At 37.8% G+C, this 24,101-nt stretch overlaps 1 protein-coding gene across 1 annotated transcript in view; it reads right to left on the bottom strand.

The window, feature by feature from the left end:
- Positions 1 to 1,220: 1,220 nt before the first annotated feature.
- Positions 1,221 to 24,101, bottom strand: part of YIPF6 (Yip1 domain family member 6) — a 24,823-nt gene continuing 1,942 nt past the window's right edge. Inside the window, exons 2-7 of the mRNA XM_037512310.2 lie at positions 17,090 to 17,218; positions 16,007 to 16,085; positions 10,290 to 10,332; positions 9,706 to 9,831; positions 8,313 to 8,470; positions 1,221 to 6,541 (exon numbers count right to left, since the gene is read on the bottom strand). Of these exons, the coding sequence (XP_037368207.1) occupies positions 6,423 to 6,541; positions 8,313 to 8,470; positions 9,706 to 9,831; positions 10,290 to 10,332; positions 16,007 to 16,085; positions 17,090 to 17,218 (654 nt within the window). The 3' untranslated portion in view covers positions 1,221 to 6,422. The remainder of the gene's footprint in view (positions 6,542 to 8,312; positions 8,471 to 9,705; positions 9,832 to 10,289; positions 10,333 to 16,006; positions 16,086 to 17,089; positions 17,219 to 24,101) is intronic.

Consider the following 24,101-nt stretch of genomic DNA (forward strand, 5'->3'; position numbering starts at 1 on the left):
GCTGCGCCACCAGGGGAGGCCCTGAAGTCACTTTCATCAAGATATTCCTCTGCTCCAGAACCTTTCAAGACACTCTATCTTCCTAACCTCATGATTTCTTAGTTTACAACATCTAACCCAATAATTTGTTCTCATCTTGTACAAATTAACTTCATTTTTTCAATTCAGATGAATCCACTTCAATATTCAAGTTATCATTAGAAAAGGATGGAGAACAACTTTCTGATTCTGAGACTGGTTTTGCAGCCAAAAGATGTAATTATCTCTCTGAGTCTATTTCCTTAACCATAAATTAAGCTCAGAAGTTTGTTACCTCATAGAGTGAAAAAAATATATAAAGGCAGGTTAAAAAAAAGTGTCATAAAGCATTGTGATTATGTACAGTATATATGTGATTATGTGCTACAATCACACATGCACACAACCAGCCTTAGACTTGCCGGCTCCCTCTCTCCCTGGCTCATAAGTATTCTTTTAGTTTGGCAACACACTAATACAGGAAAGAGTTTATGGCATCACAAAACCTGAGTTTGGACAGTGTTGAAAAATTATCCAGATATAAGAAAAAGGTGCTTCATTAAAAAAAAACAAAACAAACAAAAACACCTTGAGTATGAGTCCTGGTTGCACCTTACACACACCATACACAGTTTGGACAATTTATTTAACCCGAGTTCCTAGGTACCTCAACTTTGATATAAGCATAATGCCATCTACCTCAAAAGACTGCTGTGGTTAGAGGAGGTAATGTTTGGAAAGCAGCTAGCATAGTGTGGGGCAGATATTATTTGCTCAATAATGTGACTTTCTAATTTGCTGCCCGTGCAACCCTATACAGCAATTCCATACTGTCTAATGACAATATACTACCGCCATGTGCAGTTTAGCATCAGTTAAGGATGGACCACATGTATGACAGCAGTCCCAAAATTCCTATTGCCTCATTACATCACAGCATATATTGCAGTGCACTACAGGCACAGTGAGCAGTTACTCCTCTTCCAAGATGCCCTTCTAAATTGCTATGCCAACCAGTGGAATGGAGCACTGTTTAGAGAATAACACACACTGACATTCACACAACAATGAAGTTGCCTAACAACACATTTGTAAGACTGTATCCTTGTTGTTAAGTGACATGTGACATTTATCTAAAAACAGCACACAGCAAGTACCTCTGTGCTTTTCAGCACAAGAATGGGCATACACAAATTCTACTTTTCCCATGTCTTTTATTTGCACTTTTAACATTCACAAATCATTTTACAGATTATTCTTTTCCCAGGTGTGTTGTCATTTATAAGAAAGATTGGGATTAAAATGGTATACAGAAGAGGACCTCGAAATTACCAAAGCAATGGTGCAGAATATAAAAGCTCTGAAAGAGAACAGAATGAACAAGAGCAGCATGTGGCCACTTCCTACCAAGCAAGAACACTGACTTCACTAAGGCAAAGCCTTTAGTCTATTATTTCTTCCCGCCACCTAGTTTAATACAAATAAAAAGGCATTCCATTCTTACACAATTGCTCCAAGGTCTTAGGAACATAGCTGGTACTAGAAACAACCAGATGCACCCTTGACTATAAACACTTGAACAGACAAGTTAAATTTTGATGCCCTAAGCCATTTCTCTGGGAGAACTAAAAGAGGTGGAAGTTGTTTGATACGCAAGACTTTGAAAGGACAGGGGTCTACCTATGTGGGGGGTGATAGTAGGAGAGGGAAGAGAAAAGGAGCTCAAGGACGGTGAAGGCAGCAAACCTAACTCTTCCCCAGTGTACAACTGCTGTTTTCCTCAGATGCTACTAGTGTTCCATCACTCAAAAAAGAAACACGTTATCTACCTCCAGTCAATTGTAGGGTATAGTGGCTTATAATTGAGAATATACCCCTGGGAAAGGTATACTTATTTCAGGTACAAAACAGTGAAATTCAAAATTGTGTCCTATGATGTTCTCATGTACTGTTTTTCCTATTTTAAATGAATTTACTGTGTGACCTTGGGAGAGGTCCTCAATTTTCTATTTACGAAATGAGAATTACAGCAGTTTATGTTGAGGATTAGAGGAGATGCATAAAAAGCACTTAAGAAAAGTGTCTGGCTAAGCCAACAGGGGCAGATAAAGCAGATGGGTGGTTGCCAGGGTCTGGGGAGCAAGGGGAAAGGGAGCTCAGTGCTAACGGAAATTGGGTTTCTTTATGGAATGATGAAAATGTTCTAAGATAGACAATGGTAATAGCTGCAGAACTGTGTGAATATACTGAAAAAAATCACTCAATTGTACATCACTTTAAAAGGGTTAATTTCATGGTAAAGTGTATCTCAATAAAGCTGTTATAAAAAAACTCTTAAAAATAGAATAGTGCCTGGCACACAGTAAGTGTACAATAAATGTTAGCTATTAGTAGTAGGAATATTACTGTTATAGGCCATCCCATGGCCTAAGTAAATCCCTTGAAATTCTTAAAGTTTAATAAAAGCCCACAGAACCTAAAAAAAAGTATTTTAACTTACATACATGGATAGACACTCACACATTTATTTTTATCCAAGCTATTTCAGAAATTAAGCCTAGCTAAGAATAACAATTTCAGTGTTTCACTCTGGAATTAAACAACTGCATGCAACGGACATCTCATCATATCATGACAGACTTTAGAGAAATTCCAATAACGATGTTACCCAAGAATTTGAAATGACAAAAGATTTTCATTTTCAATCTCCAGAAATAAACAGGAAGTCCAAATACAGAAAATGGTGAGATTATATAAAGTACATAATTAAATGTTCAAATACAGGTGTGTTTGCCTTATAAATCACATTTTGGGGGATACTTTACAAAAAACATAGTAATACATAAAACAATAACCTGCTTACCAGTCCCATGGCCTGTGACCCCAGGTTAGCCAACAACAGAAAAATCCCACTATAATAAAAAGATCCAATTCAACTCATGTAATAAGCCTCAGGCAAAAGACTTGACAATTAATGTTTGACTTTTAAAACTATACTGTACATTCAAATGTGTTCCCATCGATTGAGTTTTTATAATCTGAACAGTGATTAAATCCACTCTCACTTTCCCTATTGCTAAAGAATATGACAACTGTATCTCAGTCTCGGAAGCGGGGGCAGCAAATGATAAACCTCGATGGCACTGATGTACCATATTTGGCAATGATGCTTATAATCCTTGGATTTCATCAGAAGCATGAATTTTCCAATTCCTGAAACAGGGTTTCCATTGTTGGAGGTCCTTTCCTGCCTAGTTCTCCTATTAGATATGTGCCTTTGCAGCAAATCAGGGAAAGTTTTGTTCAGGGCTGCAACTTCCAGAAACTCAGCTCTTCCATCACAGAAAGCATATATTTGCATAATTTTTTAAAGAAAATATTTACTTATACCCTCAAACTGATCACTCATTTTTAGGGTAGCAACAATCTCCATTTTGCCCACCTTTAGTTAAATCAACTAAAACCATTCCCTACATCACCCAAGAGCAGCAGAACAAGCTGCCTTAAAAATCAATACATATAACACCATCTCATGCACACACACAATCCCCCTGAAAGTCAGGGCCTTAGGAATTTTTTCTTTTTCTTTTTTAATAAACAATGATTGTACTTTTTTTAAAAGATTTATTTATTTATACAAGCACTGGGTACAGTAAGAAGTGCAGGAGGGTGAGAGAATTCACCAGAGCCAGAGCAGTGAATAGAACAGGCAGACTGACGAAGTACACTGCTGAGGGGAGCAGCGAGCGGCAGGAGACGTCTGTGTGCCATGTGGGACCCTCGCCCAGCGGCCGGGGATCGAACTGGCGCTGCAGAGCTTGCAGGCAGCTTCACAACCCAGCGCTCAACCGCTGCACCACCAGGGAGGCCCAGGAATTTCTAACCAAACATTTAGCCTGAGTAAAATTCAGTAAAGACTTAATTCCCTTTTGAGAAGCATGGCTATTTAATTTTATATTGTAACCATTGGGACATATTATGAAATAACTTTGGAAGAGATGACTTTAGTGTGAAGTTGGAAATTTTCCAACAATGGACATGAATGATCATTTGAAACGATTTCAAAGTTTGGACCACTTTCAAAATATTCTTTATCAATTCACAATTGAAACACCAGCTTTGTCCTCACAGGCCTATTTCAAAATTTAAAAGAAATTTAAATACAAATATATAATCAAATAGTTTGGACAAGGTTTAGATGGAAGGGACCAACTTTGTAATGCTTTTGTAATGAGTATCATTCTGAGAATTCATTTTTTTTAAAGATTTATTTATTTATACAAGCACTGGGTACAGTCAGAGGCGCGGGAGGGTGAGAGAATTCACCAGAGCCAGAGCGGAGAGTAGAACTGGCAGAGTGACGAAGTACACTGCTGAGGGGAGCAGCGGGCAGCAGGAGAGATCTGCATGCCATGTGGGACCCTCACCCAGTGGCCGGGATCGAACCGGCGCTGCAGAGGCTGCGGGCAGCTTCGCAACCCAGCGCTCAACCGCTGCGCCACTGGGGAGGCCCTGAGAATTCATTTGTCTTATTATTGTTCATTTGGTTAGACTGGGGTTGGAGAAATATGTTTTTAAAACTATGTAGCTATGTTTAGGTAATCTTTAAATACAAAAAGAATATTTAAATTCTATAAGAAATTGCCATCTAAGTAACCGTATATTTACAATGAATATTTTTGCTGACTCCTAATCTTTGTCTATTAAGAGTTCTTCAATGTACAATTTATAGAAGGCAGCAACTCATATTTCCTTAAAGGAGTCCTACTTAGCTCAGAATCAACCTGCCCCAAACATTGCTCCCTGGAAAGCCTTCACATGTGTATGCATAAATAGCTGATAATGCAAGTAGGAGAAAACATACACAAAAAGAAGTACTTGTTAAAGGAAAACTAATTAGCTTTACAAATAATGTCTAAAACCAATACTAAATTGCCATTTCCTGACCCCAAAACACATCTAATGAAAAAACTGATAAGCCCACTATGAAAAGGTGGAAGCTGCAGTAAACCCAAATCACTGTAGGTCAAGCTTCAAGCATCCAACTGTTTTGTGAATCAGCTCTCAGAACACCAAATCCCTCCATGGTTAAATGCAGGCTTCAGATCTAGTTTTACTTTCTAGTTAGAGGTTATACTACACAGAATGATGAAGAATTCCTTACAGCTATGCTATATCCAAACTGCCTCATTCTGCCTTGAAGAAAAGGTGCCAACATGATAACAGGCATTAGAAACCAACCGATCTAAATTTCTAAGGTCTTCTACAAGGATAAGTACAAGTACTGGACCTTTGAGAGCTCAAAGGAAAATTACACGTTGACTGCTAACTCCGTAGCCAGCATGTTCCTATTAAGATAAAAAAAAAAAAAAAAACTAGAGTGGTGAGTGGTGGGAGAACTAGGGTGACAAAACCCAAGGGGAGAAATCATATACTGTCCAAAAATAAACAATGTGAGAAAAAAGTACTTCATTAAAAATAATTTAAAAAAAATTAGAGCAGCTACAGTGTGACTGAGTTGCAGTTTAGCTTGGCAGAAAGGCGACTGTAAATAAAGATTGGATTTTTTAAAAGATTTATTTATTTGTGCATACAAGCACTGGGGAATAAGCCAGAGGTGCGGGTGGTGAGAGGATTCAGCAGAGAGAGTGGGGAGCAGAACAGGCAGATGTACCGAAATACACTGCTGAGGGGAACAGCGGGTGAGTCAGGAGAGGTCTGCTGTGTCATGTGGATAGCTCCCTGGCCGGCGGGGGATCGAACCCGTCCTGTAGTGGCTGGCAGTAGCTTGATAGAGCTGTCTTTAACACCTGCGCCACCAGGGAAGCCCTGTTTATGTCTTTTTTAAGCAAGAAATCAGATATTTTTCAGATCAAATCTGAATATTGCTTAATACATGTTTCTCTGCCCACATGTATGAAACCCCCTGCCAAACTGTCACTGCCTTTTTAAGCTTCAGTGAGAAAAGAAAATGGATAAAAACTAGCCATTCTTATTTATGCAAAAAGAGGTATATAAGGTGATGTGTTTCAGAGCTGCACCTGAACTGGTATTCTCAAAACTGGAAATGCAATCACCAACTTTACTCAATTTGAAAGATGTATTCATGTGCTTCCCAAGTCATTGGTTGGCACCCAAATGGACCACAGTGACCCCCTCATGCATGAGGGAGGCGTTATACTGTATGTACAATGCACGTCGATTTTAAAGAAACAACATGAAGAGGAAAAGGACAGCCTTGCAAACATCAGTTTCATACATAAGTGGCTCCTTTGTAATCTCCTCATACAGTTACCAACCACCCCCAAAATTAGACAAAAGAGGGTCAGAAGCAAAGCTCCACGATGAATTCCATCTCTCAGATGAGCTTCCAATTCACTGGTTATTCATTTCCATTTCCTGATTTACTGAGTAGTGAAGGTAAGAATCATCCAACTGATGACAAAATAGAACAAGAAAACAGGATAAACAGCAAGGGCTTTGCGGTTTGGAGGCTGGCTATCAGCAAGAAAAGCTGTAGAAGCTAAACAAAACAGAAAGGAATATTTAATACAGTAATATTGCCACAGCAACTAATATTTACTAAACTTTTATGTGCTTGACATAGTCCAGGACATAGAATTATACTATAAGTTCAGTTGCATTCACAACCCTCAGAGGAAAAGACATTCTGTAGCAGTTTCCCCAAAAGCCTAGGATTTCCTGTTTCAAGTACTAAAACTATGCAACTTGTTAACCATTTTGTATGGAAACCTTTCTGAAGTTTCTTCCATTTTCTGAAAAATCGCTGAACTGTACTAGATGTGCTTAGAATGATGTGCAAGGTTACTTGTTCCTAAATGGCCTCATATGGCTGTGCTCTTTGAGTAACTGTTCTTATTTTTATCAGCCCTTTCAGATGCCATTCCTCTTGTCTGCACAGGTCAAACCTACTCAACTTTATACTCATTGGTGATCTTGAACAACCATCTGATATCCTTCCACTCTAGGTAGAACTGCTCACATCCCTCTCTTGTGTCCCGCCTGCGCCCTGAAGACGTTCATCTCCCACCTGGAACACTTTAATGCTCTTAAGTGTTTACATCTCTAGTTCTATTAGATCATACACTTGAGGATAGAGACCATGCCTAGCAAAGTGCCTGACAGTTTTCATTTAATAAACATTTGCTGAATTAAAGAATGAATGCTTCCAGGAGCCTCTCTCTTCTTCTAAGACTCTACTTTCTGAACTGCTGTGGACCCGGATGCTGAATAACTATGCTATTTTAGAACTACATGTATGATAAATTCTTAGACTGTACGTGAGGGAATTAAGGGACTCTCCCACAGGTAAATCACCCAAGCTAAATATAGAGTTTTTGGAATATCAATTTTGACTCTCTCAGGTCTTTTTTTTCATTACTTCGTGGGTTTTAATCATGTTTCAGAGCAATGAGATGCTACTGCACTTAAAATTAGGCAGTCTATCTATCTCATTAAATGAGAACCTGGTGAACACTTCTACTTAAGGTGGAATTTTAAGAGAGAAAAACAATGACCATAAAGCACTTGTTGCCACTGCTATGGGCTCTTTCTAATCTTCAGCAGAATTTTCTACTGAAAAAAAAATAGTCTCAATGATAACAATCTATACTGAGAGGTTATATAGTTCTAAACAGGTGTGTGAGCTGCTTTAATATGAAACTTGATTTGCTACTCACTAGTTATGTGTCCTAGGGCAAGCTGCTTAACCTCTCTGCATCTGCTTCTCATATATAAAATAATTTTATAAGGATTATTGTGAGGCTTAAATGAGATAATACACATAAAGTTACAGCTACAATTGTGCTTGGCCTATAATAAGCAATATGCAAACACTAGTTATTTTATTGTGATTCATTTGCCAGAAAAAAAATCCAAACTCATTTATGCCTCTGACATGCCAAGCTTGAGCTAGGTCTAGTTTAATCTTCTGTTTAATCTTCGGTCTAGTTTAATCTTATCCATTGTTTAAGGATTAAAAAAAAAGATGTGACTAAAAAGACTTCTCTATCTTCGGAGTATATGATCTAATAGAACCAGACATGTAGACATGTCTTAAGAGCATTAAAGTGTTCAGATGGGAGCATTAAAGTGTTCAGATGGGAGATGGAAGTCCAGATACCCAACTCAAATAAGATGGACATCATCTCTATCATTGCATACTTAGAGCACATTAATCTATGGATGACTGGTAGGAAACACATTACACTGGTCTTCATCTCCAACTCATGTTTTTGCCTGCTTTGCTACCATAGAGATAAGTATAGTCTTACCTACTATAGACCAGGCAAACATCACGATCACCACAAAAAGCCGGACCATGAAGTTTATTGGTCCTGGATCAGCCAAAAGTACCAGCCGGCAAACCAGCATTGCCACTGTCAAGGGAAGGATACAGTAACCCAGCACACAGAGGCTCTGAAAAAAAGATCTAACAAACAACATAAATCCATAAAGATCATAAATATAGCTGATCCGTATCACGACTTATTACATAGATGTCTATGTAACATAGATTGCTACCTGCCTCCAGATACAGGAGATCTATACCTTAACACTGATTTTATGAGGATAAAACTCTGTATTAAACATAGGTTTCAATTCTTCTCTTCCTATCTTCTTCCACCTCTCTTCTTAAAATCCATAATGGTCAACCATCTAGGATAACAGATGATCTACTCTAATTCCCAGAGATCTCTTTTTCCTCCTGAGAAGGTGGTGGTTCTTAATCTTTTCTATTTTCTAGACAATTTGTTGAAAGCTATGAAGCATCTGTTTCCAATAATGAACATAATCTTCTGACATAAAATATTTTTTAAAGATTTTTTTTAAATTTTTATTTATTTATACAAGCACTGGGTACAGTCAGAAGCGTGGGAGGGTAAGAAAATTCACCAGAGTGGGGAGCAGAGCAGGCAGAAGGACCGAAGTACACTGCTGAGGGGAGCAGCAGGCGGCAGGAGAGGTCTGCGCGCCATGTGGGACCCTCCTCCGGTGGCCGGGGAGCAGCTGGGGATGAAACTAGTGCTGCAGAGGCTGCGGGCAGCTTCGCAACCCGGCACTCAACCGCTGCGCCACCGGGGAGGCCCTTCTGACATAAAATATTTTATGATATGGAGCTGGAGATAACATCTAAAGCTTATCAAAGGACCCCAGCACTTAAATATAATTTAATTCAATTCAGTTATCTCTGTTAGGTGCTTTTAAAAGAACTTTCTCTTTAACCATTTGTTTTGACTTTTCTCTTTAAAAAATGTCTATCTAGGGTCTTCCTGGTGGCTCAGGGGGTTAACAATCAGCACTATGAAGCAATCCGCAGGTACTGTAGCAAGAGTTTGATCTCTGGCCAGGGAGGTGACCCACATGACGCAGCAGATTTTTCCTGTCTCTCCCACTGCTCCCCTCAGCAGTGCATTTCAGTCAATCCGCCTGTTCTGCTGTCCACTCTGTCTCTGGTGAATCCTCTCACTGCCCACCACCCACACCTCTGACCCACACCCCAGCTCTTGTAAGCATAAATAAATAAATCTTTAAAAAATCTATCTAGACAGACATTCTAGAGAATTTCTAGAGAAAAGACATTTCTCTAGACATTCTAGACATTTCTAGAGGAAAAAAAAAATGCTACCCAGCAAGGGAAAAAAGGCACATCTTAATAATACTCACATGTTTCCTCCCAGAAGTTTTGAGTTGAGAGTGATGGTAAGTGCACCAAACCAGACAATGACAAACACTTCTGCAAACTGGGGCCCTCCATCTTTTTCACTATCTGCAGAGCCTCTTTGAAGCATTCTGTGACGAGGAAATGGCATGAAAATTGCCTAATCTTTCACTTAGAGAAACACAACTAAAGGCATGTGTTCACAAATTTTGCATCAGGGAGCACAATTTGCCCTGTACCTCAACTGAAGATCTGTGTGAAAGGCAAATGCCAAAAGTGTTTGGAAAGGCTTCCTTATTTCAAATTCCCAATGTCTTAGGACTACAAGGGGTGCCCAATTCACCTTCTTGAAATTCCTTAAATGGTTAAAACAGGCTAAGAAACAATTGGTGAATGAAGGTAGGCATAATTTTCAGATCTTTAATTTCATCACTCTATGAACGACTTGACATTTTAGATTTAGACAATGAAATAGTACTATATATCATAGAAGTCCTAAGTGAAATATTCAGGGAAAAATACTCTCAATTTTCAAATACCACAAACAAGTCTAGTTTATTTCAAATGACAATGAAAGAAAAGTACTTACAATGCAAGTGTCACACAAAGGATCAAAGGGCCCCACAAATCCCCTACAAGGCAAGGAAAGAATTATTAAGACATGTAGTATTTTCTTTATTCCAATGCCTACCTTTCCCACTCTTGGAATTCGGACATCAAAGTTCTCATGTCTGTCCGAGCCTTCTCATGTCTCTTATCCCTCTACTTGTCCACCCTCCCCAACTCTGAATGTGGCCTGCTTTATCTATCCCTTAAGTTTTATCCACTTCATATCCCACAAATCACCCCTTCTCCCACCTACTAAGCTACATTCCAGGATAATATAGTTAAAGACCAGTGGACAATGAGTCAAAAGACTAGGTGCCCTACCCTGTACTCAAAAAAGATGTACACCAAGTTACCTCGTCAGTCTGAGACTACATTAGACAACATAAGCGTAATCAGGTTCATTTCACAAATATGAAAAATGACGCTGAGAAAGGAGTTGCCCAAGTTTATACAGTTAGGTTTGAAGGTGAAGCCAGAATCTAGGACTTCTGATTCCTAGTTCAAAGTTCTTTATACTCTGTTGCATGGCTTTGCTTTTATCATTATTACACAGAATTGGTATGGAATTGCTGTTCTTATAGGTGAAGGAAAAGTCAAGTATTGGTAATTTCATATGGTTAAACTTTAGCAAATAACATGAAAGCTTTCTGAAAACTATACCAGGTTCTGCCCACATCAGGTCTAAGCACAGTGGCCTCAATCAATAGTTTGTTGGGTGGCTAATATGCCAACAGTTTGCTTATATACAACTCAGATCACAATTACTTCCCTCAACTAATTAAAGGTACATATACTACCGCTAATTTTAATTCATATGTATAAACTTTACCTAAGATAAATATACACATGTACATATTCTGTTTTTAAAAATTATGTAAGTAATCTTTATACCACTGTGAAAAGTTTGGAAAAGATGTTTTAAAACACCATAATCTGGGGCCTCCCGAGTGGCATAGCAGGTTGAGCGCCGCGCTGCAGAGGCTGTACACAGCCTTTGCAGACAGCCCTTGGGGCACAGGTTCGATTCCCGGCGGCCAGGGAGAAGCCCACATGGAGCGGCAGACCTCTCCTGCCTTGCCTGCTGCTCCCTCAGCAGTGTTCTGTCCGTCTGCCTGTTGTGCTCCCTGCTCTGTCTGTGGTGAATTCTCTCACCTTCCTGCAACTCTGACCTGTACCCCAGTTCTTGTATAAATAAATCTTAAAAAAATATTTTAAAAAATTTTTTAAAAACCCACCATAATCTGTAATCACTCTGATAAGACTCTTGGAGTTCTTGCCAAATTTTTGAACTTAAATAAAAAATTGAATTCAAGTACAATTCACATTAATATGCTTTTAAGTTATAGGCACCGAGGATATTTGTTGCTGTGAGACCATCACCGCCATCCATCTCCAGGACTTTTAATCTTCTTAAACTGAAACTCTAGCCCATTAAACAGTACTCCCTATTCCCCCTCTGGCCATGGAAACCACCACTTTACTTTCTGTCTTTATCAATTTGATTGATCAATTATATTACCTAATATAAATGGAATCATATATGTCCTTTTGTGCCTGGCTTATTTTAGTCAGCATAATGTCTTCAAGATTCATCCATGTTGCAGCATGTCAGAAGTTAATTCCTTTTTAAGACTAAGTGATATTCTATTATGTGTACATACCACATTTTGTTTACCATCTATGGACATTTGAGTTGCTTCACCTTTTGGTTAGTGGGAATAAGGTGGCTATAAACAAGGATGTATGAACGTCTGAGTTCTTGCTTTCAATTCTTTTGAGTATATACAGAAAAGTGGAACTGCTGGATCATATGTCAATTCTATATTTAATGTCTTAAAGCACCACCATACTGTTTTCCACAGTGACTGAATAATTTTACATTCTCACTAGCAATACACAAGGGTTCCAGTTTCTCCAAATTCTCATCAACACTTGTTAATTTTCATTTCTTTGATAATAGCCACCCTAATGGGTATGAAGTAGTATCTTGGTGTGGTTTAATTTAACATTATTTTGCAAGGTATGATTTTTTACCTTGCCACTCTGCAAGGGCCATGATAACAGGGTAGGGTAGAAATGTAAACTTCTGACGATGACTTGCTCACCCTTGTGCCAGCCTATCTATCCCCACAAATCTGGGAATGGATCATAGCATAAGTCATGGATAATATTCATCATTAATCAGAAAACTAACACACTGTTTTGCATTATAATTGAAACAACCTTGCTTTGAACTGAGCAACAGCAGAAGTTAAAAGGATTTCTTCACATTAGGGGAGAGCAGTGGCAGAATGGAAATGATAATGAATTTGAAACTGTGTTCTAATCCTGCCTGTGTGAACTTGACAAAGCTTTGAATTTCTGTGAGACTCATTTTGTTCATCTGTGAAACAGGAATAATAACTCCTACATTTCACAAAGTTGTTGTAAGGATTAAAAAGATAATGTGTTCAGGGAGGAATGCACTAGAATCATAACTACCATTTATGCGGTGCATAGTAAATGACAGATGCTGTGAAAAGTTGTTTATATATCTCTAATGCTCAACAGCAGGTTCTTGCTATTATCTACACTTTAACAGAGGAAGAACCCTGAGCCTCAGAAAAGTTAACTGTCTTTTTTTAATATTTTATTTTATATAAATCTTACATCATTTCTCATTTTGGCACAATGTATGCATTTTCATTATGGTTATATTCCCCATACAATTGCACCCCCCTTTATTTTGACCTTAATCCTTCCTCTCCCCGTCACCTCCACCCCCACTGCAGTGCATCTATGGCCCATAGTTGCTTGCTGATTTTGATTTTTACTTTGTATTAATTAGTCTTTTTCCTGATCCCTTATTTAGGCTTTCTAAAATACTGCTATGAATGAGACCATCTGGTATTTTGGTATTTTTCTTTTTCTTTCTGACTTATTTCACTGAGCACGATCCCTTCTAGCTCCATCCATGTTGCTGCAAACTGCATGTGTTTATCTTTTTTGATTGCCAAGTAATATTCCATTGTGTAAATGTACCACATCTTCTTGATCCAGCCATCTATTTTTGGAGGTTTGGGTTGTTTCCATAGCTTAGCTATTGTAAAAAGTGCTGCTATAAACACAGGGGTGCTAGTGCCCTTTGGAATTAATGTTTCTGTGTCCTTTGGGTAAATACCTAGGAGTGGAATTGCTGGATCATATGGAAGCTCTATATTTAGTAGGTCACGAAATCTCCACACAGCTCTCCATAGTGGTTGGACCAGTTTGCACTCCCACCAGCAATGCAGGAGAGTTCCTTTTTCTCCACACCCTCGCCAACATTTGTTGTTGCTACTTTTTATAATATGTGTCATTCTCATTGGTATAAGATGGTATTTCATTGTAGTTTTGATTTGCATTTTCCTGATTACAAGTGATGTTGAACATTTTTTCATATGCCTGTTGGCCATTTGCATTTACTCTTTAGAGAAGTTTCTTTTTAGCTCTTTTGCCCATTTTTTCACTGGATTATTTTCTTTGTTTTTGTTGAGTCTCATCAGCTCTTTGTAGATTTTTGTGATCAGTCCTTTATCATTAGTGTTGTGAGTAAAAATTTTCTTCCAGTTGGTGGGGTTTCTCTTTGCTTTGGTTATTGTCTCTTTTGCTGTGCAGTAGTTCTTTAATTTGATGTAGTCCCAGCTGTTTATCTTTGCCTTCACTATCACTGCTTTGGGTGATGTGTCTATAAAGATGTCTTTGAGGTGCATGTCATGTAGTGTTTTGCCTATATTTCCATGTATATATTTTATGGTTTCAGGTGTTATGTCTAGCTCTTTAATCCATTTTGAGTTGGTTTTTGTGTAAGAGGAAAAGGACCTATACAAAGAAAACTATAAAACACTGTTAAAAGAAATAGAAGAAGACACAAAGAAATGGAAAGACATCCACTGCTCATGGATTGGAAGAATTAACATTATCAAAATGGTCATCCTACCAAAAGCAATTTACAGATTCAATACTATTCCAATACAAATTTCAATGACATTCTTCAAAGAAATAGAACAATTATTGATGGAATTCATATGGAATCACCAAAAACCCCGAATAGCCAAAGCTCTCCTGATATAAAAAGAAGGGAATGGAGGCATTACACTCCCAGACTTCAAACTATGCTACAAAGCCATAATCATTAAAACTGCATGGTATTGGAACAAGAACAGACACACAGACCAATGGAATTGGATAAAAAATACAGAAATAAACCCACAGATTTATGGTCAACTAATCGTTGACAAAGGAGCAAAGAATATGAACTGGAGCAAAGAAAGTTTGTTCAATAAATGGTGCTGGGAAAACTGGGTCACTACATGCAAAAGAATGAAGCTTGAGTACTACCTCACACCATGCACACAGTTAACTGTCTTATCCAAGATCAGACAGTTAGTGATGGAACCATCATTTGAACACAGATTTGTCAATGAGTCAGCTCCAGCCCACAGTGTACTTTGCTAAAAAAGATTCTGACATTGTACCCAGTGTCCACGCAGAGTGCTGGCACAATTTGTCACATATTTGATATCCCAATATTATAGCTGAAATCCTGCCAAAGTAGAAGGTATACTCATGTACAACATTTCTATTAATTTGGAAACAACCCACTCAATTTTTCTGATAAAAGGTACTAAGAGTATACTTTATTGCAAACACTGCTTTGAAAGAACTCTTTTTTTTAAAGAGATTTATTTATTCAAGCATACAAGAACGTGGGTACAGGCCAGACATTTGGGAGGGTGAGAGGATTCACCAGAGACAGAGCGGGGAGCAGAACAGGCAGACTGACAAAATACAGTACTGAGGGGAGCAGCGGGCATGACAGGTAAGGGCTGCTGCGCCATGTGGGATTCTCGCCGGCCGGCTGGCCGGGATTGAACCCATGGTGCAGAGGCTGTGGACAGCTTCACAGTGCTGCGCTCAACTGCCTGTGCCAGCAGGGGAGTTCCTGAAAGAACTCTTAAACAAATAATAATTTTTGAAAATAGTAATGTCATTTAAGGTACTATTGATTTGTTAATCTTAATGGGGATTTGCTATTTTTCTAATTTAACATTTAAACATTTTGCCTTTCCCTTGGAGACTGTTAGCTATTTTGGTTGTTATAAGAAGGGATGGCATACAGTCTATATTTGATAAGGCCAACATAGTAATAAGCAAAATCTTACAGCCTCTGCAATTCTATTCCTTTCAAACATTTAATTTACATATTTGTTTATATATATATATATATATTTTAAAGATTTATTTATTTATTCATACAAGCACTGGGTACAGTCACAAGCGCGGGAGGGTGACAGAATTCACCAGAGCCAGAGCGGGGAACAGAACAGGCAGAGTGACGAAATACACTGCTGAGGGAAGCAGCAGGCCCAGCAGGAGTGGTCTGTCATGCCATTTGGGACCCTCGCTAGGCGGCCGGGGATCGAACCGGCACTGCAGAGGCTGCGGGCGGCTTTGCAGCCCAGCGCTCAACCGCTGTGCAACCAGGGGAGGCCCTATATATTTTTTCCACAATGTAAAATGATGTCAGTTTTATTTCTATCCTTTGCCTTTATAAGGTAATCATAAAGGCAAAAATTATAAAGTAATTATAAAGGCAAAGTACTTTATAAAGTACTTATAAAGTAATTATAAGGCATGCTGAGAAGCCACAAATTCTCAAAAACCTTATATACTTACAGTCTCTCAAAAGAGTATTACTTTTCCTTGGGTACAAAACATGTATGAATTTCTTCCCAACAGCTTTTAGATCACGCATCTGAAAAACATAAACAACTTGGTGTATTGTGATAACCAAGCTTGTCAGGTATCCCCCTTACTTAATTGCTAAAATTTATTTTCTTTCATTCTCTTGGAGCCCCTCATGGAATTTTGGAGCTTTAGTTCCAGTTCCCTATAGAAACCAGAGAGATAGGATATGTTCTTTCTATTCATTCCATAAGCCAACATCTAACTCTTGAGCACATCCACGTCCTATTTTGATTTTTAAAACTCTATAAAAAGAAATACAGCCATCTTAATATGCTACTTAAAGAAACTAAAATAATAGCTTGCTAAAAGATGCTTTACAAAATATAATATTTGACATTCAGTTCATATGTGATAGGACAGTTAGCCTGCCCTAGCTACTCCAGCTACTGCATTCTTCACAATATATAAAATAATTTCCAATATTCCCAATTTAACTGGCAAATGAATTCCCAGAAGCCAGACCTCCCCCAAAAAGTCAAGATATTTGAGGAAGAGTATGGTAATATAAACATAAACTCTCAAAATATTTGAGATAATTCTTTCCTAATTTTTTCACTCTGAAATTTCTTCATCTTCATCTCATTCCTTGTAAACACGATTTTAAATGTTAACCAATTCACAAAATAGAGTAACATGAAATACTTAACCAATAACCTCAGTTATTCAGCTTTTCCCATTATACAAAATGGTATAATGAGCATCTTTATAGAGGTATATTTTTCTGTACTTCAAAAAATATTTTGTATTTAAATGTTTTTTCTTTATAATATATCTTCAGAAGCAGAATTATCAACTTAAAAAAAGATATGGACATTTTAAGATTCTTAATATCCATTATAGTCAATCTACTTTCAAAAAGGGCTGTACCAAATTATTCTCTAGGGGAGAATTTTAAACTGCAGTAAATAAAATATATTGAAAAATCAGTGAACAAAAATATTACAAATTGCTATTAGTTATTTGGTCCCATAATACTGAACAGAAGTTCTCTCAACTAGTCCAAAAACATACAATGGTATTCTGAACTGATTCATTTAATGTGGAGCTGTCAAACTCCCGAATGCGAGATCTCATAGGAATGGTGATTTCTCCTTCCACGGGTATGTCTTGTGAGATGGATATATCTGAAAGACCTGCAAACTGAGAAGAGTTTGAAAAAGAAATTAAAATCTATAATAAACTGCAACATTCTTCAAAAGCATCATCAGTTCCTAGAGACTTTGGACTAACTTTTTATAGGGTTCTATATCTTTTGAAAATATTAGCTCATGGGACATTAAATTACACAGTTAACTAAATTCTCAAATGCTTATTTCTTTTAAAGAAGAGATGGCATATGGTGGGGAAAAAATGTCAGATACTTTCTTGACCTCAAATAATTAGTTTTTTTCAAGCATGAAATCTTCACACGAAACAAGCTAATAAAATTGTAGAGCTATTAAAAAGCAGTAGCACCTTAATATAGCAAGTATAGTTTTGTTGCAATTCTGTTCCTTAGTAGAACTAGTGGTCTCTGCTGGCTAAAAAGGAGCATTATTAAAGAAAAGTTTAAAGTTGAAATGAGAGCAAGGAAACAGCAAAACACATTTGGATCTACATTCTTTTTATCAGGTTACCTGGCAACCATAGATCAAATGACATTTCCAAAGTGAGTTACAAGAATGCAAACTTTTAAATTCTTATGTTTGTTGCCAAATTTAATTACTATGACTGAAATTGCGAGAAAATAGAAGCAATCCCTTTTTATATGGCTTTTGGCCCAATGGACACTATTTTTAGTGGGCAACACTTGAGGGTAAATTGAATACAAGGCAGTATACTAAAATTTTAGGAAGAATAAATTTATTGAGAGAATTTATGAAAACCAACTTCACAATCTTATCCATTTAAGACTAACTGAAATTAGCCTTAAAATTAATTTTTTACCAATTAGAACAGCAAAAATCCCAAACTTTGACAACATACTCTGCAGGTGAAACTGTTGGTAGAAATACAAAATGGTACTAAATTCTATCTTGGTAATATATAACAAATGTATAGATGGATCACACTTTGAGCAATGTCACTTTCAGGAGGCTAATGATAAAGTGATAAGAAATACAGAAAAGACATACACAAGACTTTTCATTCCAACTCTATTAGTAAAAGCAAAATTCTGACCAATAACTATTTGCTTCAGACCTGCATATTAAAGACAGGGAGCTCCTGCCTCCGGACCTCACCAAAGCTGTGTGGAACTGAGAAAGGGCCGACCCCTCAGTCAGAGGTGCGCTAAAATCCCCACACAAGCCAGGACCAGCGACTGGCTTCCAGTTGGAGCCCAAAGAGGGATCCAGCCACCACACTGGCAGACCAAGGGCACAGGGAAGTGCATCCCAGTAGCACTATATCTAAGACAGGGAGCTTTGCGTCCTGACCTCACCAAAACTGTGTGGAACTGAGAAAGGGCTGTCCTCATAGTCAGAGGTGAGCTGAAAGCCCACACAAGTCAGTGCCCGTGACTGGCTACTGGTTGGATCCCAGAGGGTGATCCAGCCACCACCGGAGCAGTCTGAAGGTGCAGGGAAGAGCTTTGAGTCCGGACCTCACCAAAACTGTGTGGAAGTGAGAAAGGGCTATCCACAGTCAGAAGTGAGCCGAAACGCATGTACAAGCCGAACCCCACATCTGGCCTTGAGTCAGAACCCAGAAGGGGATTCAGCGATTAGTTGCCCAGGGGTAATCCAGGCAGCGGCAGGCCAGTCTGAGGAACTTCAAGACCCACCTCTGGTATTAAATAAATACAGAGGGAGTAGATTTCCAGGGAAAGAGCCCATCAACATATCGTTAGTACCACTGCCCTACTGGAATTCTGGGGTTAACAGCATTGGACTTGATTGGGCCATGCGATTCTGACATCCCAGAAGGAGCACACCAAAGAGATGCCAGCCTGTACCAATGACACAGTGTCCCAATGCATAAGGACAAATGAGAAAGCAGTCATCAGGGAGAAGAAAAACTACAAGCAACAAAGCAAGTCCTCAGGGAAAAGACACACCGCAAAAAGAAAATAAACCACTAGATTGCAACAACAGTGACTTGGAAGAATTTCTGAGCCTTCCACATAGAGAATTTAAAATTGTCATGATTAAAAAACTGAAAGAAGTCATAAAGGAAAACAATGATAAGGGAAAAATAATCAATGATCAGAAGAATGAAATTGAGTCCCTAAAGAGGAAAGTGAAAGAAATGTAGGAGAACAAAGGATTAACGGAGGAGCTGAAGAACTCTGGGAAAAGCAGTGATAACAGAATAGATGAAATGGAAGAAGTAAAAAGAAGTAAAAAGAATCAGAACAGAAAAGAGAAATATGAAGGAAAAAGAATGAAGAAAGACTTCGGGAACTATCTGGCTCCATGAGGAAAGGAAACATAATATAGGAATCCCAGAAGGAGAGGAGAGAGACATAGGAACAGGGAAAATATTCAAGGAGACAACAGAAGAGAACTTCCCAAGCATGAAGAAGAAGCTGAAAATAGACATAAAAGCAGCCAGAAGAACAACAAACTACTTCCATGATGAAAGGAAAAATACAGCAAGACACATAATAATAAAGCCCCCAAGAATCTAAGACAAGGAAAAAATAATGAAGCTGACAATAGGGAAAAAACAGGTAACATACAAAGGAAAACCAATCAGGATGACATAGGACTTCTCCGAAGAAACACTACAGGCAAGGAGAGAGTGGAGGGACATATTCGACAGACTCCAAGACAACAAATACCAACCAAGAATACTTTATCCCGCAAAGCTCTGCTTCCTCTATAAAGAAAGAATAAGGACCTTCCCAAACAGAAACTACAGAATTTCATTACGACTAAACCCCAACTCCAAAAAATACTACAAGGAGTCCTAAAGCCAGAAGAACCAAAGAGGGATGAATAAGAACAAAACAAGACAAAAAAATAAAACCAGAGAAAGGACAAGCAAAATGGCAAATACAGACACTAATGGCATCAATATTAATTCTAAATGTAAACGGACTAAACTGGTGGCGCAGCGGTTGAGCGCTGGGCTGCAAAACTACCCGCAGCCTTTGTGGCGCTGGACTGATCCCCAGCCACTCACAAGGGTCCCAAATGGCATGCCTACCTCTCCTGCCAAGCCCGCTGCTCCCCTCAGCAGTGTACTTCGTCAGTCTGCCTGTTCTGCTCGCCGCTCTGGCTCTGGTGAATTCTCTCACTCTACTGCACTTCTGACTGTACCCAGTGCTTGTATAAATAAATAAAAAATAAATAAATGAAAAAGAGAAAGAGTTGCAGCCTGGATTAAAAAACAAAACCCAACCTTTGCTGCCTCCAAGAAACACATTTAACTACAAAAGATAAAAACAGACTAAAAGTAAAAGGATGGAAAACAATCCTACAAGCAAATGGACCAAAAAAGAAGGCAGGGACAGCTATACTTATATCAGATAAAACAGATTTCAAACTCAAAAATGTAAAAATGATCACTACATCATGATCAAAGGGACAATACATCATGAAGCCATAACACTCATTAACATATACTCACCAAATGAAAGAGCACCAAAATATATCAGACAACTATTATCATCTCTGAAAACAGACATCAGAGAAAACACATATGTAGTAGGAGACTTCAACACACCACTGTCAACAATGGCTAGATCAACAAGATAAAACATAAGTAAGGACACTAAAGCTCTACATAGGATCTAGAACTCATGGGCTTAACAGACATCTATAGGACACTACACCCCGAAAAATCTGAGTACACATTTTTCTCAAGTGCACACAAATCATTCTCCAGGATTGACCACATGCTGGGACACAAGACAAACGTCAACAGATACACCAAGACTGAAATCATACCAACAATCTTCTCTGACCATGAAGGCATCAAACTAGAAATAAACCATAAAAAGAAGGCAAGGAACCCTCCCACCTCATTCATGGTGACTGAAACCCACCATAGTGGAAGACCACTGGACTAACGAGGATATCAAAGAAGAAATTAAAAAATACTTTGAGTTGAACGATAAGGAGGACACCAATTTCCTAAATGTATGGGATGCAGCAAAAGCAGTAATAAGAGGAAAATGTATAGCAATACAGGCTCATATCAAGAAAAAAGAAAGAACTCAAAGAAACAATCTATTCTCGCATCTCAAAGAACTAGAAAAAGAACAACAAAAAAACCCTAAAACCAGAAGAAAGGAAATAATAAAAATCAAAGCAGAAATAAATGAAATCAAAACTTAAAAAACAATCCAAAAGATCAATGAAACCCATAGTTGGTTCTTTGAAAAAATAAATAAAATAGACAAATCCCTAGCCAGGCTCACAATGACAAATGGGAGAAAGCACAAATAAATAGGATCACAAATGAAGGAGAAAAAATCACAACAGACACAGCAGAAATCAAAAGAATAATCAGAAACTACTATGAACTATTATATGCAAACAAGCTCAACAATCTGGAAGAGATGGACAAATACCTACAACTCTACAATCACGCAAAGCTAGATAAAGAAGAAATAAAACACCTAAACAGACCAATTACAAGCAGTGAAATTGAAATGGTAATCAAAACCCTTCCCAAAAACAAAAGCCCAGGACCAACTGGATTTACAAATGAATTCTACCAAACATTCAGAAATGAATTGGTGCCTATCCTTCATAAATTCTTTCAAAAAATTGAGAAGGAAGGGATAATACCAAACACGTTCTATGAAGCCAACATTACACTAATATAAAAACTGAACAAGGTCAACACAAAAAAAGAAAACCATAGGCCAATCTCTCTAATGAACACTGATGCAAAAATCCTCAATAAAATTTTAGCTATCAGAATCCAGCAAAGTATCCATAATTCACCACGACCAAGGAGGATTTATTCCAAGGACACAACGATGGTTCAACATCCAAAAATCAATAAATGTAATCCAATACGTCAACAAAAAGAAATATAAAAAACATGTGGTAATTTATCAGTAGATGCTGAGAAAGCTTTTGACAAAGTACAACACCCATTTATGATAAAAGCCCTCAAAATTCTCAGGATACAAGGAACATAACTCAACATCATAAAGGCCATATATGACAAGCCCATAGCAAATATCATCCTCAATGGTGGAAATTTGAAAGCATTTCCACTAAGATCTTGAACAAGACAAGGATGTCCATTCTCACTACTGCTCTTCAATATAATACCGGAAGTCCTAGGAAAAGCAATAAGACAAGAGAAAGACATACAAGGAATCCAAATAGGGAATGAAGAAGTCAAACTATCACTATTTGCAGATGATATAATATACATAGAGAACCCCAAAAACTCCACTGAAAAACTTCTCAAAATAATCAATCAGTTCAGTAAAGAAGAAGGATACAAAATCAACACACAAAAATCAGTAGCATTCCTATACACAAATAATAAATCTGAAGAAACAATCAAGAAAACCATCCCTTTTATTATTGAAACAAAAAAATCAAATACTTGGGAATAAACCTAACAAAAGAGGTAAAGGACATATACAAAGAAATCTATAAAACACTGTTAAAAGAAATAGAGGAAGACACAAAGAAATGGAAACACATCCCCTGCTCATGGATTGGAAGAATTAGCATTATCAAAATGGCCATCCTACCAAAATCAATTTACAGAATCACTGCTATTCCAATAAAAGTTTCAATGACATTATTCAAAGAAACAGAACAAATATTGATGAAATTCATATGGAGCCACCAAAATTCCCGAATAGCCAAAGCTCTCCTGAAAAAAAAAAAAAAAAAAAAAAGAAGGGAATGGAGCTATCACACTCCCAGACTTCAAGCTATACTATAGAAAAATCCAGAAATAAGCCCATAGATTTACGGTCAACTAATCTTTGACAAAGGAGCAAAGAACATGCAATGGAGCCAAGAAACTTTGTTCAATAAATGGTGCTGGGAAAACTGGGTCACTACATGCAAAAGAATGAATCTTGACTACTACCTCACACCATGCACAAAAAAACAACTCAAAATGAATTAAAGAACTAGACATAAGACCTGAAACCATAAAATATATAGAAGGAAATATAGGTGAGACACTATATGACACACACCTCAGTCACATCTTTAAAGACACATCACCCAAAGCAGTGATAGTGAAAGCAAAGATAAACAGCTGGGACTACATCAAAGTAAAGAGCTTCTATATAGCAAAAGAGACAGTAACCAAAACAAAGAGACACCCACTGATTGAGAGAAAATTTTTGCACACAACACTAATGATAAAGGACTGATCACACACAACTACAGAGAGCTGATGAGACTCAACAAAAACAAAGTAAATAACCCAGTCAAAAAATGGGCAGAAGAGCTAAAAAGAAACTTCTCTAAAGAGGAAATGCAAATGGCTAATGCATATGAATAAATGTTCAACATCACTAGTAATCAGGGAAATGCAAATCAAAACTACCATGAGATACCATCTTACACTAGTGAGAATGAGACATATTAAAAAAAAAAAAATCTAGCAAAAACAAATGTTGGTGAGGATGTGGAGAAAAAGAACTCTCCTGCACTGCTGGTGGAAGTGCAAACTGGTCCAACCACTATGGAAAGCTGTGTGGAGATTCCTCAATCTGCTAAAGATGGAGCTTCCACATGATTCAGCAATTCCACATCTAGGTATTTACCCAAAGGACACAGAAACATTAATTCAAAATGGCACCTGCAATAGCTAAGCTATAGAAGCAACCCAAATGCCCAAAAATAGATGACTGGATCAAGAAGATGTGGTACTTATACACAATGGAATATTTCTCAGCAATCAAAAAAGATAAACTCATGCAATTTGCAGCAACATGGGTGGAGCTGGAAGGGATCATGCTCAGCGAAATAAGCCAGAAAGAAAAAGAAAAATACCAGATGGTCTCACTCATAGCAGGAATTTAGAAAACCTAAATAAGGGACCAGGAAAAAGACTAATTATAATAAAGTAAAACCAAAATCAACAGCAACTATAAACCAGAGAC

This window comes from Talpa occidentalis, unplaced genomic scaffold (genome assembly GCF_014898055.3).
Source record: "Talpa occidentalis isolate TD23 unplaced genomic scaffold, MPIMG_talOcc4v2.1 talOcc4.15, whole genome shotgun sequence".
NCBI classification, from domain to species: domain Eukaryota; kingdom Metazoa; phylum Chordata; class Mammalia; order Eulipotyphla; family Talpidae; genus Talpa; species Talpa occidentalis.